The following is a 16,051-nucleotide window of genomic DNA, read 5'->3' as shown; positions in this document are numbered from 1 at the left end:
CAGAGCAAGAGACTCAGAAGGGAAACTTATTATTTTTTTAAACAGATTGTTAATCTGTTGGAAGGGACCTTGTAAGTCATCTAGTCCAACCCCCCACCCAAGCAGGAGACCCTACACTATTTCTGACAGATGGCTGTCCGGTCTCTTCTTGAAAGCCTCCAGTGATGAAGCTCCCACAACGTCTGAAGGCAATTTCTGTTCCATGGGTTGATTGTTCTCACTCCTGAACTTCTCAAAAGAAAAAAGAGGGAGTTTTGTCCATCAGACTTGCAAAAATTCTATTAACTTTACTTTACACTAAAGTAAATGTGCTCCTGTGGTGCTCCTTGGCAAATGCTAGATAAACTCAAGAAGAAATTGAACAACTATTTGACATGATATAGGATCTCCTGCCTTGAGCTCGGGGTTGGACTAGAAGACCTCCAAAGTCCCTTCCAACTTTGTTATTCTGATATTTTTTGGGGGGGGAGGGGGAGGGAAACTTTTCTTTTTTTAAGAGTCAGTTTGGTGTAGTAATTAATTACTAAAGTTAGTAATTTCTAACTGTCATGCCTTAATCATGAAAGACAGATGGGTGACTTGGAGCCAATCACAAGGAGACTGTGAGTTTTAGTTTCCCCTTAGGCATAAAAGCTGGCTGGGTGTCTTTGGGCCAATCAACAGGAGATGGTGAGTTCTAATCCTGCTTTAGGCATGAAAGACAACTGGATGACTTTGAGACAATCACTAGGAGACAGTGAGTTCTAATCCTGCTTTAGACACAAAGCCAGTGGGGTGATCTCAGACTAGTCACTCTTTTCCATCCCTAGGAAGCAGGCATGGACAAACCACTTCTGAAAAACCTTGCCATGGGACTTGTCCAGAGAATCTCAGAATTGGTCATGATGGTCTTCTCAGGCTCACAAGGAATGGCACAAAATGGAACATCAGACGTTGACTGTGGTCTGACTCCCTGCCTCATTGGTTTGGTGAGTTCAAACATCTCCCACACCCAGCCTAATTCTCTGTCCCTACAGAGACATGTATTTAATCACAATGTCTTCATTTGCATTGTTCTCATTCCTGATTACTCACCCCACCACAGTCTGAGTCTTAAGATCTGAGGGTGTGTTTTTTTGTTTTTCTTTGAAGTCTCTGTCTGGTGAAGATCGCTGTTTGAAATCCTGTCAGGGTTGAGGATGTGAAACTAGACTTGGTTAAGGCCTTTGTTTGCCCCACAATACTTTAGAAGTGCCTGTCCCAAAGGTTTTGGGAACCTTTTGTCAGGTTCGCCTGATCCGCCAGTTACGGCCCTTTCTTGATCGGGATTCCTTGTGCACAGTCACTCACGCCCTCTTCACCTCTCGCCTGGACTACTGTAACGCTCTCTACATGGGGCTCCCCTTGAAGAGCACCCGGAGGCTCCAACTGGTCCAGAATGCGGCCGCGCGGGTAGTTACGGGAGCTGCATGGCACTCCCACATAACACCTCTCCTGCGTGAGCTGCACTGGCTCCCAGTGGTCTTCCGGGTGCGCTTCAAGGTTTTGGTTACCACCTTTAAAGCGCTCCATGGCACAGGACCTACTTATCTTCAAGACCGCCTGCTGCTACCGACGTCCTCCCATCGACCTGTGCGCTCCCACAGAGAGGGCCTCCTCGGGGTGCCATCAGCCAAACAATGTAGGCTGGTGACCCCCAGGGGGAGGGCCTTCTCTGTGGGGGCACCCACCCTCTGGAATCAGCTGCCCCCAGAGATAAGGAGAATCCAAGAACTCGGTGCCTTCCACTGCGCCCTTAAAACTTTCTTTTTCCAGCAAGCCGGGCTTGTTTTTTTCCTCAAAGATGTTTCACTTCTCATCCAAGAAGTTTCTTCAGTTCTGATGGAATGGTGGAGGATGGAAGAATTCCTCAGAGTCACAGTGGGGACAATTAACTGGTGGAACAGCTTGCCTTCAGAACTTGTGGATGCTCCATTGCTGGAGGTTTTTAAGAGAAGACTGGACTGCTACCTATCTGTAATGGTATAGGGCAGTGATGGCTAACCTTTTTGCCATCGCGTGCCAGGAAGGGGGGCGGGGGAGGTTCGCGTGCGTGTGTGCCCACACCCATAATTCTATGTGCCCTGCCCCGCGCATGCGCACGCGATCCCCGCTCCTGGCAAGTGATGGCCCAGTAGGCTTGTTTTTCTTTCTCACCTGGCTCCAGATCCTCTCTATGCATCTGGGGAGGGCAAAAACAGTCTTCCCCACCCCTTCGGAGGTCCTCCGGAGGCCCGAAAGAGCCCGTTTTCCAACTTTCGGTTAGGCAGGAAGTGACTTTTTTGCTGTCCCCAGCCTCCAGAGTCTTCTAGAGAGGCTGAGAGCTGAGCCGGCGTGCCAGGCGACATGGTTCCGCATGCCACAGGTTCGCCATCATGGGTATAGGGTCTCTTGCTTGAGCAGGGGGTTGGACTAGAAGACCTCCAAGGTCCCTTCCTGCTCTATTCTGGTTGATTGCATCATTGTGGCAATCCAAACAATGTCAAGTTTTACAAACAGAACATCCGATTTTTGCCACAATGATCCAACCAACTTGAATATTTTAACCCCATAAACGCCTGTATGGTGTCATAGAACTTTATAGACTATTTATATAATGTATATATTATATGCTATTTATATAATTAAGTTATAATTAAGAGATTGGATAACCATTTGTCTGAAATGGTATAAGGTTTCCTGTCTGAGCAGAGGGTTCCAACTCCAACTCAGAGGGTTCTCTATTCTCTATTCTGATTGATTGCATTCTGTTCTGATTCTGAATATTAGTGTTTATTATTATAAAATAAACTTTGTTTATTGTTATTATTTCTGATAGTAACAGAAATAAGTGGGCTTTTATTTTTGTAAACAGACTAAAAATTGCTGTAACTTGGAGCCTTACGATTTATATTGATATTGTTTCCTGATTGCTTATTTGTTCCCTATGACTTTCATTAAGTGTTGTACCTTATGATTCTTGATGAATGTATCTTTTCTTTTATGTATCCTGAGAGCGTATGCACCAAGACAAATTCCTTGTGTGTCCAATCACACTTGGCCAATAAAGAATTCTATTCTATTCTATTCTATTCTATTCTATTCTATTCTATTCTATTCTATTCTATTCTATTCTATTCTATTCTATTCTATTCTATTCCATTCCATTCCATTCCATTCCATTCTAAAAGATGATAATTCATGGATTCCATATAGATAAAAGCTAGGCGTGTAACTTTACAAGAGAGTAAAAATTTTGTATATTAGCTCATCATTGCAGTGATGAAAGATAGAAACCCCTTCCTCAGTATTGCCTTGTTGCCCTTTTCTCTTCCCTTCTACTTTTCTCTTTCTGCGCTTTTCTTTTTCCCTTTTTCCCTTTTTAGTTTGTATTCTTTTTTACCAGGCTTATTAAGAACTTTAATATTTTTTTTTTTAAATGGAAGTCTTCTCAATTCTGGCAGAAGAGACAGCTGCAGCTTAATAACAGGGTTTTACATTTACAAGCTCACATGTTCCACCCAACAAATCTCAGAGAACTGTTTTGGGAGGGGAGAAAAAAAGTCTGAATGTTTAACCAAATAACAAAATAATAGAATAACAGAGTTGGAAGGGACCTTAGAGGTCTTCTAGTCCAACCCCCTACTCAGGCAGGAAACATTAGACCATTTCAGACAAATGGTTGTCCATTCTCTTCTTAAAAACTTCCGGTGTTGGAGCATTCATAGCTTCTGGAGGCAAGTTGTTCCAATGATTAATTGTTCTCACTGTCAGAAAATTTCTCCTTAGTTCTAAGTTGCTTCTCTCCTTGATTAGTTTCCACCCATTGCTTCTTGTCCTGCCTTCGGGTGCTTTGGAGAATAGCTTGACTCCCTCTTCTTTGTGGCAGCCCCTGAGATATTGGAACACTGCTATCATGTCACCCCTAGTCCTTCTTTTCATCAGACTAGACATACTCAGTTCCTGCAACCATTCTTCATACGTTTTATCCTCCAGCCCCCTAATCATCTTTCTTGCTCTTCTCTGCACCCTTTCTAGAGCCTCCACATCTTTTTTTATACTAGAGAGAGGGACTTTTTAATGCAAGTTTTTGTTTTGACTCAGCCATGCCATTTCCTCCTTCCTCTTTGCCATCTCCATCATCATCAACAAAACAATTACAACATACCGGCAATCCTCAACTTCCTTATCACAATTGGGAATGGAATTTCCACTATAAATTGTTGCCGTCATAAGTGGAATCATCCTGTGCTCAGACCCAATTTTACCACCATTTTTACAATGGTCCTAAAGTCATCGCAGTCATTAAGCAAATCACACCGTTATTAAATGAATCCAGCTTTCTCAATGGTTACTTTTGGCCACCCCTGCACCGCCAAGAATCGTGGCGGCTCAGTGGTTAGAATGCAGTATTGCAGGCTCAACTCTGCCCACGGATAGCAGTTCGATCCTGACGGGCTCAAGGTTGACTCAGCTTTCCATCCTTCCAAGGTCGATAAAATGAGGATCCAGATTGTTGGAGGCAATATGCTGACTCTTTTGGATGAACTCTGTAAACTGCTTAAAGAGGGTTGTAAAGCACTATGAAGTGGTCAGGAAACAACAACAGTAACAGAGTAGGAAGGGACCTTGGCGGTCATCTAGTCCAACCCCCTGCTCACATAGGAGACCTGTACTAGGGATTCGAACCGCCGAACTGCCAACCTTTCTGATCGACAAGCTCAGTGTCTTAGCCACTGAGCCACCTAGTCAGGCTAATATATGTCTAAGTATATAAGGTATATAAGACTAAGTGCTGGAAAATGGCAAAAAAACCCCTCACAAATCACAATCGTGTGATTGCAGGATGACCCACTGCAACTGGTCATAAGTGTGAGTTGGTGTCAAAGGACCTGAATTGTGAATGTGTAAGCAGGAGGTTGATGCCACAATTTGTGACAGTTGTAGGTGCAAATACGGGTTGGAAGTGACATTTTCTGAGGCATTTATAACTTTGAACTGTCCTTAAGAGCCCTGGTGGAGCAGTGGTCAGAATGCAGTATTGCAGGCTGACTCTGCTCACTGCCAAGAGTTCAATCCTGACCGGTTTAAGGTTGACTCAGCCTTCCATCCTTCGGAAGTCCGTAAAATGAGGACCCAGATTGTCGGGGGCAACAGGCTGACTCTGTAAACCGCTTAGAGAGGGCGGCAAAGCACTGTGAAGCGGTATATAAATCTAAGTGCTATTGCTATTGCTATTAAATGAACGGTTGTGAGTCCGTTCAGGTTGTAAGGACTACCTGTTTAGGCTCATGCACAATTGGGTGTGGGTGCTCAAAACTGCACTTAACCCTTAAAATCTTTAGGTGAAAGATCTGGGGCCTTGGTTCATTTATGTTTCAGCTTGATTTTATTGCATATTTTCGGTTGGAATTGTTTGGTTTGCTTAAATCACTGGGGTCCTGCAGGCTGGGAGCCATTTCATCTGGGAATTTTGTTTTTATTTTTGCAAGAATCAGCTTGCTCGCTGGGTTGACTAAACCGTAAATTGTATCAAATCATAAATCTCGGGTATGAAATCACGTCCCATATTTTAGCCTGGCTGGAATTCTGAACTTGTTTCTCATCCTAGCTTCTTAGAACATATTGCTTTTAATGCTCTTTTTTCCGCTGTTTTGTGGCTGTTCTAATCATTTAACTTGTGTGTGTGTGTGAGAGAGAGAGATTTTTTTAAAAAAAAATATGTTGTAAGCCAAAAAAGCCAACACGGTTCTAGGCTGCATAAACAGAGGGATAGAATCAAGATCATGTGAAGTGTTAATACCACTTTGCAATGCCTTGGTAAGGCCACACTTGAAATACTGCATCCAGTTTTGGTTACCACGATGTAAAAAAAGATGTTGAGACTCTAGAAAGAGTGCAGAGAAGAGCAACCAGGATGATTAGGGGACTGGAGGCTAAAGCATATGAAGAACGGTTGCAGGAATTGGTATATCTAGTTTAAAGAAAAGAAGGACTAGGGGAGACATGATAGCAGTGTTCCAGTATCTCAGGGGTTGCCACAAAGAAGAGGGAGTCAAGCTATTCTCCAAAGCACCCGAAGGCAGGACAAGAAGCAATGGGTGGAAACTAATCAAGGAGAGAAGCAACCTAGAACTAAGGAGAAATTTCCTGACAGTTAGAACAATTCATCAGTAGAACAACTTGCCTCCAGAAGTTGTGAATGCTCCAACACTGGGAGTTTTTAAGAAGAGGTTGGATAACCATTTGCCTGAAGTGGTATAAGGTTTCCTGCCTGAGTAGGGGGTTGGACTAGAAGACCTCCAAGGTCCCTTCCAACTCTGTTATTCTATTCTATCATGTCACCCAGTTAAAGTTACAGAACTGAGAGTTTTAGCACTATGTAGACGTTCAAGTGGCTTTCTCTAGCCCAGAACATGGACTATTCTTTTGTTCAAATTAGATGTGATTTCATTTGGAGAAATGGCTTGCAAAAAATTGAAATGGATATAAATGAGCCTTGATTGGATTCACAGCATCGTGCCATTCTGGAAAGTCAATTTCTCTTGTTTCAAAGCAAAAAAAAAAAATTTTCTGAAATGTTTAGCTTCAAATGCCAGTTCATATTGCTGAATAGAGCTGAGTCAATCTGAATCATCGATTTGATCTGGAAATGGACATTCAACAATCTGAGGATTGAGTGAATGAGTCGATGGAATTTACAGGTTCGATCTATAATCAAATGTATCCCTAAACTGAATTTTTTTTTACAACCGTAGCCCATATAAAAAGAATAGGGCAGATATAAAGGTTTGGGAGAGGGGTTGTTTATTTGTTTTTCCAGATAGGGGCTACTCCTAATAATTTTTTGGGAGGGTTGATTATTGCAAAGTAGGCAGGGCAACATTATATACAGTGGTGGGATTCAAATAATTTAACAACCAGTTCTCTGCCCTAATGATTTCTTCCAACAACCAGTTCACCAAACTGCTCAGAAAGTTAACAACCGGTTCTCCCGAAGTGGTGCGAACCGGCTGAATCCCACCACTGATTATGTATATGAAGAAGTATAACTCCATTTGTCTAAACTCTCATGGCTAAGGCGGGACTAGAAATCAGCGTCTCCTGGTGATTGGCCCAAAGTCAACCAGCCAGATTGCATGCTTAGGGGTTACTAGAACTCATCATCTCCTGGTGATTGGCCCAAAATCATACAACCAGCTTGTATGCTTAAAACGGGACTAGAACTCACCATCTCCTAGCTTCCAGCCTGGTGCCTTAACCACTAAAACGAACTGGCTCCAAAGATCTTCCATGTAATGGTTGGAGACATTAAGCCATCTTAGAAACGTTGCTCAGTGTTGTTTATTTATTTATTTTTATTTTATTTTTCAATTTATATACCGCCCTTCTCCCTAAGGACTCAGGACGGTGCACAGCCAGAATTAAGAACATGAACTACAAATATTAAGAACAATTAATATATATATAAATTTGGCCCAAAAATTTAAAAATCACAAACCAATTAAAACATTTTAAAAAATTTAAAAATTTCTTCTTAAGACAGCCTGGCTTGCTGGAAAAAGTGGGTTTTAAGGGCACGGCGGAAGGCACTGAGGTCTTGGATTCTCCTTATCTCTGGGGGCAACTGATTCCAGAGGGTAGGTGCCCTCACAGAGAAGGCCCTCCCCCTGGGGGTCACCAGCCTACATTGTTTGGTCTGTACAACCAACAGAGTTTACACACCTTTGTGCCTACATCTATACAGATAGGAGCCTGTGTCCTACAGATCTTCAGACTTTATAGGGAGTCTCTAGGAGATGGACACCATCCACTCCACACAACCACAAGAGTAGGATCGGGATCGCATGTTATCATCTATGTAAGATTACTTCTCCATCAGTTCAGGGGAAGTAGGAAAGTCTGTGAGAGAAGAATGTCTCTCCAGCTGGATGTCTGCGGAGCTTCTAGGTCAGAGGTGGGCAACTATGGCCCTTTTATGACTTGTGGACTTCAATTCCCAGAATTCCTGAGCTAACATGGCTGGCTCAGGAATTCTGGGAGTTGAAGTCCACAAGTCATAAAAGGGCCATAGTTGCCCACTCCTGTTCTAGGTCATCCAGGTCACGGTTCTGGCCATCTACATTAAGATTGAACAACCCTCTCTCAACAGAGGGGAAGGGATACGACATTACCTATCTCCTGTTTACAACACAGTCCTTTCAACAGTTCCAACAAGGTTCCATATCCATTTGCACTATTCAGATGATTCTGTGGGCACAGATAAACCTCCAACTGTCCTCAACGACTCTCAGAGAGAGTGCTAACGACCAGATGACTGCAAAGAATACTTAAATCCTTCCATCCTCCACCATTTAGTCAGAACTGAAGAAGCTTCTTGGATGAGAAGTGAAACAGCTTCAAGGAAAAATCAGAAAGTCTGGTTGCCTTTTTGAAAAACCACCTTTGGGATATCCAGCTGGATGAATTCACCCAAAGGCAACTTGAGCTGGGGGCAGGGATACGAGAGCACTTTTCAAGTATTTTGAATGGAGAAAATTGGAGATTTGTTCTTTAACATTCCATAGTGCTGAATATGGAATATAGAGCCAAGTGACTGGAAAGTATGTTTTAGTTAAAAATTAGGAAAAGTTTCCTGAAAGGAAGAACAATTCAATAGTAGAGATAATGTAAAAGGAAAGAGGTAGACATGGTCCCAGCTATCTGTCTGTCTGTCTGTCTGTCTGTCTCTATCTATCTATCTATCTCTATCTATCTATCTATCTATCTATCTATCTATCTATCTATCTATCTATCTATCTATCTATCTATCTCTATATCTATCAATCATCTATCATCTATCATATCTATCATATCTATCTCTATATCTATATCTATCTATCATCTATCATATCTATCTATCTCTATATCTATCTATCATCTATCATCTATCATATCTATCTATCTATCTATCTCTATATCTATCTATAATCTATCTATTTATCATATCTATCTATCTATCTCTATATCTATCATCTATCATCATCTATCATCTATCATCTATCATATCTATCTATTTATCTATCTATCTCTATCTCTATCTATCATCTATCATATCTATCTCTATATCTATCATCTCTCTCTCTCTCTCTCTCTCTCTCTCTCTCTCTCTCTCTCTCTCTCTCTCTCTCTCTCTATATATATATATATATATATATATATATATATATATATATATATATATATATATAATCTATCATCTCTCTCTATCATCTATCATATCTCTCTATCTCTCTATCTATCTATCTCTATCTCTACCTATCTTCTATCATCTACCTATCTCTATATCTATCTATAATCTATCTATCTATCATCTATCATATCTATCTACCTATCTCTCTCTATATATATCATCTATCGTCATCTATCATCTATCATATCTATCTATTTATCTTTCTATCTCTATATCTATCATCTATCATATCTATCTATCTATCTATATCTATATCTATCTATCTTTATATCTATCTGTCATCTCTCTCTCTCTCTCTCTCTCTCTCATTTATATATATATATATATATATATATATATATATATATATATATATATGTTTATGTAAGTTTTCACGGGTATATATGTGTGTACAGTTAATATCTCGGGTTTCTTCCCGTATAATTGTAAACATATACCTAAAAGGGTAGTAGAGACGTTTCGACGAAATCACATTCGTCATCTTCTGGCTGAAGTTCTCGGTTTGGTGCTTATGGGCAAACTGTGTGATCGTAACTGACATTTTTCTAATCATCTATCATCTATCATCTCTCTCTCTCTCTCTATCATCTATCATATCTCTCTCTCTCTCTCTCTCTCTCTATCTATCTATCTATCTATCTATCTATCTCTATCTCTACCTATCTATCATCTATCATCTATCATCTATCTATCTCTATCTATCTATCTATCTATCTATCTATCTATCTATCTATCTATCTATCTATCTATCTATCTATCATCTCTATCATTTATCTCTCAGGGATGCTGTAGTCTAGATTTCTGCAGTGAGCAGAGGATTGGACATGATAATCTCAAAGGCTCTTTCCAGCTTTATAATTCTGTTCATGCAATGAGCTTATCCAGGGTACTGAGTAACTCATTCTCAAGACTTGCAGGAATCTTTGGACTATCATTAATCAAATGGACCGGATTTGTACCACAAGTTAAAGCAGGTGCACCTGCTTTAACTTGTGATGAAGACAATCAAACCCAAAAGACCAGGAGAATCACAGTGTCACATGCATTTGCCGAACATGAGCACAATTGTGCATTTCTCCCTTGATCATGGAAGGTCCACCTTCACCCTTGAGTGGAAGAGGAATTGATCTTCCTAACAGGAGGTGCAAGTCAATTGTGCCACTTTTCTAGAAGCACTTTGCAGAAAGTCCAAAGTGGTCATAAAAATCACAGACCAAGTTATAATCAGAGAGTGCAAACATAGAGAAAGCCCTGTGGAGGCCCATTTTAAACATACAAATCATTGGTTTGCTAAGGAATTCAAAGCAAAACAATTATAGCCATGCAGACAAGAGGCGAAGAGAATTCAGGCATTTTATCTCTCTAATATATGTTTTTCTTATGCCATCAACCCGGTGATTTTACTCTGTGTGAGTGCAAGGATGAGGAGAACAGGCCAATGGTTGAGGCTATAAGCCGGAAAAACAGATCCCAGCCCTTGAAAAAAACATAGAAGCAGGGTGGATAACTTTGAGTAGGTCATTCTCTCTCTCTCTCTCTCTCTCTCTCTCTCAAATGTAAAAAGTGGAAAAGCATCAATATACCAAACTGCACTGGGCCACCACGGTCGTAATAGCATGTGGAAATAACCTCGTGCGACAGGAGAAAGAGTTGCAGAATAGACAACCTTCAGAGAAAAGGTATCTCAGCCCACAGAAGGAAAAGGGGTGAGGGGAGCATCTTAGAATTGACCCTCCCTAATTTTCAGCGGTTTGAATCCCTGGTGCCGCGTAATGGGGTGAGCTCCCATTACTTGTCCCAGCTTCTGCCAACCTAGCAGTTTGAAAGCAAGTAAAAAATGCAAGTAGAAAAACAGGGACCACCTTTAGTGGGAAGGTAACAGTGTTCTGTGCACCGTTGGCATTTAGTCATGCCGGCCACATGACCACGGAGATGTCTTCGGACAGCACTGGCTCTTCGGCTTTGAAACGGAGATGAGCACCACCCCCTAGAGGCAGGAACGACTGGCACATATGTGCAAGGGGAACCTTTACCTTTACCTAATTTTCTGGAAGGGGTGCAATGACTCAGCCATTAAAGACATGGAGCTTATCAGCTGGAAAGCTGACAGCCCGGGGTTTGAGACCAAGCACCACGCAACAGAGTGAACTCCTAGTTCTTGTCCCAGCTCCTGTCCACCTAGCAGTTCGAAAACATGTAAATGAGAGTAGATGAATAGGTACCACTTTGGCAAGAACAGCGTTCCATGAACCTCTGGCATATAGCCATGCTGGCCACATGACCATGGAAGATGTCTCCGGACAATGCTAGCTCCCTTGGCCAAGAAATGGAGATGAGTACCATCCCTAGAGCTGGACACAACTGGACAGGGAAACCTTCACCTTTAATTTTCTGGAAAGTGAAGGTGAGGATGGGGAGAAATGCTTTCAGACTTGCAAGATGCTATTACTGTAACTTTATCATAAAGAGAGAGCTAGCACTCATGCTTGGTACATCTTGTCTGGTCCGACAAGTAGATCAGAATCATGAATTAATCCTGCAGTGAATTAATTCGGACTGATTCTATCTTCTTTCCTTCCTTCCTTCCTTCCTTCCTTCCTTCCTTCCTTCCTTCCTTCCTTCCTTCCTTCCTTCCTTCCTTCCTTCCTTCCTTCCTTCCTTCCTTCCTTCCTTCCTTCCTGATTTTATAATTTGAACCTTCCATGTAGGCTGATCTGTATGAATGGTTGATAGCCATCTAGAAAACTCAAGGTAAACCGCTCCAAACTCGATTGCAGAAAATATGACTTCAGCAACAGAGTGGTCAATGCCTGGAATGCACTACCTGACTCTGTAGTTTCTTCCCCAAACCCCCAAAACTTTAACCTTAGACTGTCTACTGTTGACCTCACCCCATTCCTACAAGGTCTGTAAGGGGCGTGCATAAGTGCACCAGCGTGCCTACCATCCCTGTCTTAATATTCCTTTTTACTCTTACTCTTTTCATGTATTCAAATTATGTTTATACTTTTACCTGTTAACTTATATATGCTTGACAAATAAACTTATGATTATGATATCCAAAGATTCAGGATACTGCAGTTAATAAATCTCATCTCTCTACCTACTCAGCTTCTGAACAAAACAACCTCTGATTTAAAAGCCTCAGCACTGAAACCTCTGCTTAATTTTTCTTAACATTTATCTCCTTTATGCAAGCTTTTCAACCAGTGTTGCGTTCTGGAACTCTGCTGGGATTAGCCTATAGGAAATCAGGAAGTCCATGCATTTTATGGGAAATGCAGTCCTCCTTTGGGGCACTGTCTGGTAAATCCTTTGCCTCAGTCCTGCTATCTTTGCAGCAATCTTATTCTCCCAAGCCTGCATTTTCCAAGGTGCCTCATCCTGAGAATTACTGCCGCCTGTGGCATCTTCTAAGTTACTGATTCATTATTATTATTATTATTATTATTATTATTATTATTATTATTATTATTATTATTATTATTATTTAATCTTTAGTGAGATTCACAGCCTTTGAGGCTGGTTAATAGCTCAGCAGCTCGAGTCCTAACCAAGGACCTAGGAACTGTTAAGGTATCGTCGGAGGATGTAAGCTGTTCCGAGTAAGGTGGTTTTTTGTAGAGTCAAAATGTTCAAGTCCGCCAAATTTAGAATTTCTAAATAGCGGGGTAGCCCTTTGGGTATTGCTCCAAGGGCTCCAATTACAATCGGGACAACACACGATTTCTTTTTCCACAGTCGCTCAACTTCAATTTGTAAGTCCCGGTACTTTGTGATTTTTTCTTGCTCCTATCTTCAATCCGTGCATCACCAGGTATTGCAATGTCAATGAACCACACTTTTTTCTTTTCAACTATTGTTATGTCAGGTGTGTTGTGGACCAAGTGCCTGTCAGTCTGAATCCTAAAGTCCCACAAGATCTTGAGTTTTCATTCTCTAAAACTTTCTCAACCTGATGTTCCCAGTGGTTTTTGCTGTACTCAAATCCAAACTTCTGGCACAATTTCCATTATTATTATTCCAATTATTATTTTTATTTTTATTTTTCTTATTATTATTATTATTATTATTATTATTATTATTATTATTATTATTATTATTATTATTTGAATTTGTATACCGCCCTTCTCCCAAAAGGGACTCAGGGCGGTGGACAGCCAAAATTAAAATACATACAATACAAAAGTTAAGATAGCTAAAATAAATTAAATCAATCGGCCTCCCAATTTAAAACCCCAAGTCTATAAAATTTAAAAATTCCCATTAAAAAACCATATAGGCTAGGCCGACTTGCTGGAATAAATAAATCTTCAGGGCCTTACGGAAAATGCGGAGGTCTGGGATCAGTCGTATTCCAGGAGGTAGCTCATTCCACAGGGCGGGTGCCCCCACAGAGAAGGCTCTCCCCCTGGGGGCCACTAGCCGACATTGCTTGACCGACAGCACCCTAAGGAGGCCCTCTCTGTGAGAGCGTATTGGCCAGAGGGAGGTTATCGGTAGCAGCAGGCGGTCTCGTAGATACCCTGGCCCTAAGCCATGGAGCACTTTAAAGGTGAGAACCAACACCTTAAAGCGCACCCGGAAGACCACAGGGAGCCAGTGCAGCTCGCGCAATCATAGAATACCATTACTTCCCTCTTCTTTGAGATACTGATCTATCTCTCTGTAAATATCTCCTCTTGTCCTTCTCTTCCTTGGTTCCCCCCCTCCCCAGCCAAGTAGTCCCACATTTATTTTCAAGATCAGAAGCTCTACCTAGGGTAATCAAGACGGAGTGGTTCCTTGTGTCTAGACTCATTCTGTTCTCCAGGTTCTTGCCCCCCAACCCATCCAGCCCCTTACTCAAATCTACTGTTGCCCAACTGGGTGAAAGAATCGGATCACTTCCATATGGACATTGTACTTCAAGGTCTCCCTCACTTCTCCAGCCTTCATCTGATCATCTTCTCAGTAGTCAGAATAACAGAGTTGGAAGGGACCTTGGAGGTCTTCTAGTCCAACCTCCTCCTCAAGTGGGAGACCCTGTATCATTTCAGACAAATGGTTGTCCGATCTCTTCTTAAAAATCCTTCCGTGATGAAGCACCCACAACTTCTTGAAGGCAAGTCATTCCACTGGTTCTTTGTTCTCATTCTCATTGTCAGAAAAATTCTCCTTAGTTCTACATTAGTTCTCTTCTTGATTAGTTTCCATCCTGTTTTGCCTCCTGCCTTCAAGTGCTTTGGAGAATAGGTTGAAAAAATAATTACTACCAACCTGCTTTCCATTGAGGACCTGTATACTGCATGAGTCAAAAAGAGGGCTGTGAAAATATTTACAGACCCCTCACATCCTGGACATAAACTGTTTCAACTCCTACCCTCAAAACGACACTATAGAGCACTACACACCAGAACAACTAGACACAAGAACAGTTTTTTCCCAAACGCCATCACTCTGCTAAACAAATAATTCCCTCAACACTGTCAAACTATTCACATTAGGCTGCATTACTATTAATCTTCTCACTGTTCCTATCACCCATCTTCTCCCACTTATGATTGTATGACTGTAACCTTGTTGCTGGTATCCTTAAGATTTATATTGACTGTTTCCTTATGTGATTTGATTGTTTATTTGTTCCCTATGACTATCATTAAGTGTTGTACCTTATGATTCTTGACGAATGCATCTTTTCTTTTATGTACCCTGAGAGCGTATGCACCAAAGACAAATTCCTTGTGTGTCCAATCACACTTGGCCAATAAAGAATTCTATTCTATTCTATTCTATTCTATTCTATTCTATTCTATTCTATTCTATTCTATTCTATTCTATTCTATTCTATTCTATTCTATTCTATTCTATCCCTTCTTCTTTGTGGAAGCCCCTCAAATATTGGAACATTGCTATTATCTCCTCCTAGTCCTTCCTTTCACTAGACAAGACATACCCAATTCCTGCAACCGTTCTTCATACATTTTAGCCTCCAGCGCTGTCATCATCTTTGTTGCTCTTCTCTGCGCTCTTTCCAGAGTCCCCACATCTTTTTTTATACTGTGGTAGTAACCAAAACTGGATGCAATATTCCACTCTGTGTCTTACCAAGGCATTATAAAGCGGTAATGTCTTTCCCTTCTTTGTAACTTCCCTCAGTCTTGCAGTTAGTAGCTAAGTGCCTGGAGAGAGTTCCTTTTTTCTTTTTAACCCTCCCCTCTTCAATCTTTCATAATGAGCTTTCTCCTGAGTTGCCAAGTCAAACCAGGGTGGGGTACTTACCTGCAAAATGCTGCTGGTTACTAGAAGCCAAGGCAGAAGCCACCTCATCACTGGAAGCCAGGGTGAAAGACATGGATTGAACCCAGCTCTTTGACGAAGACAACATCCAACTCCCTTCGCGGAGTCCGCTACCAGCCGCTGAGTTGACAGGAGATGGGAGTCGATTCTCCTTGACTCTGGGGAAGCTTTATTAAAGACAGATCTGACGTCAGGTTGGACGGCTGCATATTTTCTTCGGGAATAACTTTTCCTGCCTCCTTTTTTTCCTTCCCTCCCCCTCTCTCTCTCCCTTTCATTTGGGTGACTCATCCCCACCTCCAGCTTTCTCACTGTGTTGCCTTCTGCCAGGAATTTCTTAAAGGAAAATTCACCACATATCATCAGCACAAGACGCTGTAATTTTAACACCCCACTCCTGCTGCTTAGGGTTCGCCTATAATTATATTTATTTATGACTTTGCTCCTGAAAACTAGGTGGGCTGGGATGGGAGGGAAATGAAAGAATTTTCTCAGGAAGGGGTGAGTGCAAAACTAAAGGGATCATCTTTTCCAAGGTGGGCC

The 16,051-nt window shown here is 41.5% G+C and overlaps 1 protein-coding gene across 1 annotated transcript in view; it reads right to left on the bottom strand.

Moving 5' to 3' along the window:
* CCN4 (cellular communication network factor 4) overlaps window positions 1–15,612 on the bottom strand; it is a 34,027-nt gene extending 18,415 nt beyond the window's left edge. The window contains exon 1 of the mRNA XM_034434821.3: window positions 15,491–15,612. Coding sequence (XP_034290712.2) covers window positions 15,491–15,538 — 48 coding nt within the window. The 5' untranslated portion in view covers window positions 15,539–15,612. The remainder of the gene's footprint in view (window positions 1–15,490) is intronic.
* Between the last annotated feature and the right edge of the window lie 439 nt (window positions 15,613–16,051).

This window comes from Pantherophis guttatus, chromosome 3 (assembly GCF_059756535.1).
Source record: "Pantherophis guttatus breed Tessera chromosome 3, ASM5975653v1, whole genome shotgun sequence".
In the NCBI taxonomy this organism is placed as follows: domain Eukaryota; kingdom Metazoa; phylum Chordata; class Lepidosauria; order Squamata; family Colubridae; genus Pantherophis; species Pantherophis guttatus.
Note: the sequence above shows the minus strand (reverse complement) of the source record. Positions and strands in the feature narration are given on the sequence as shown.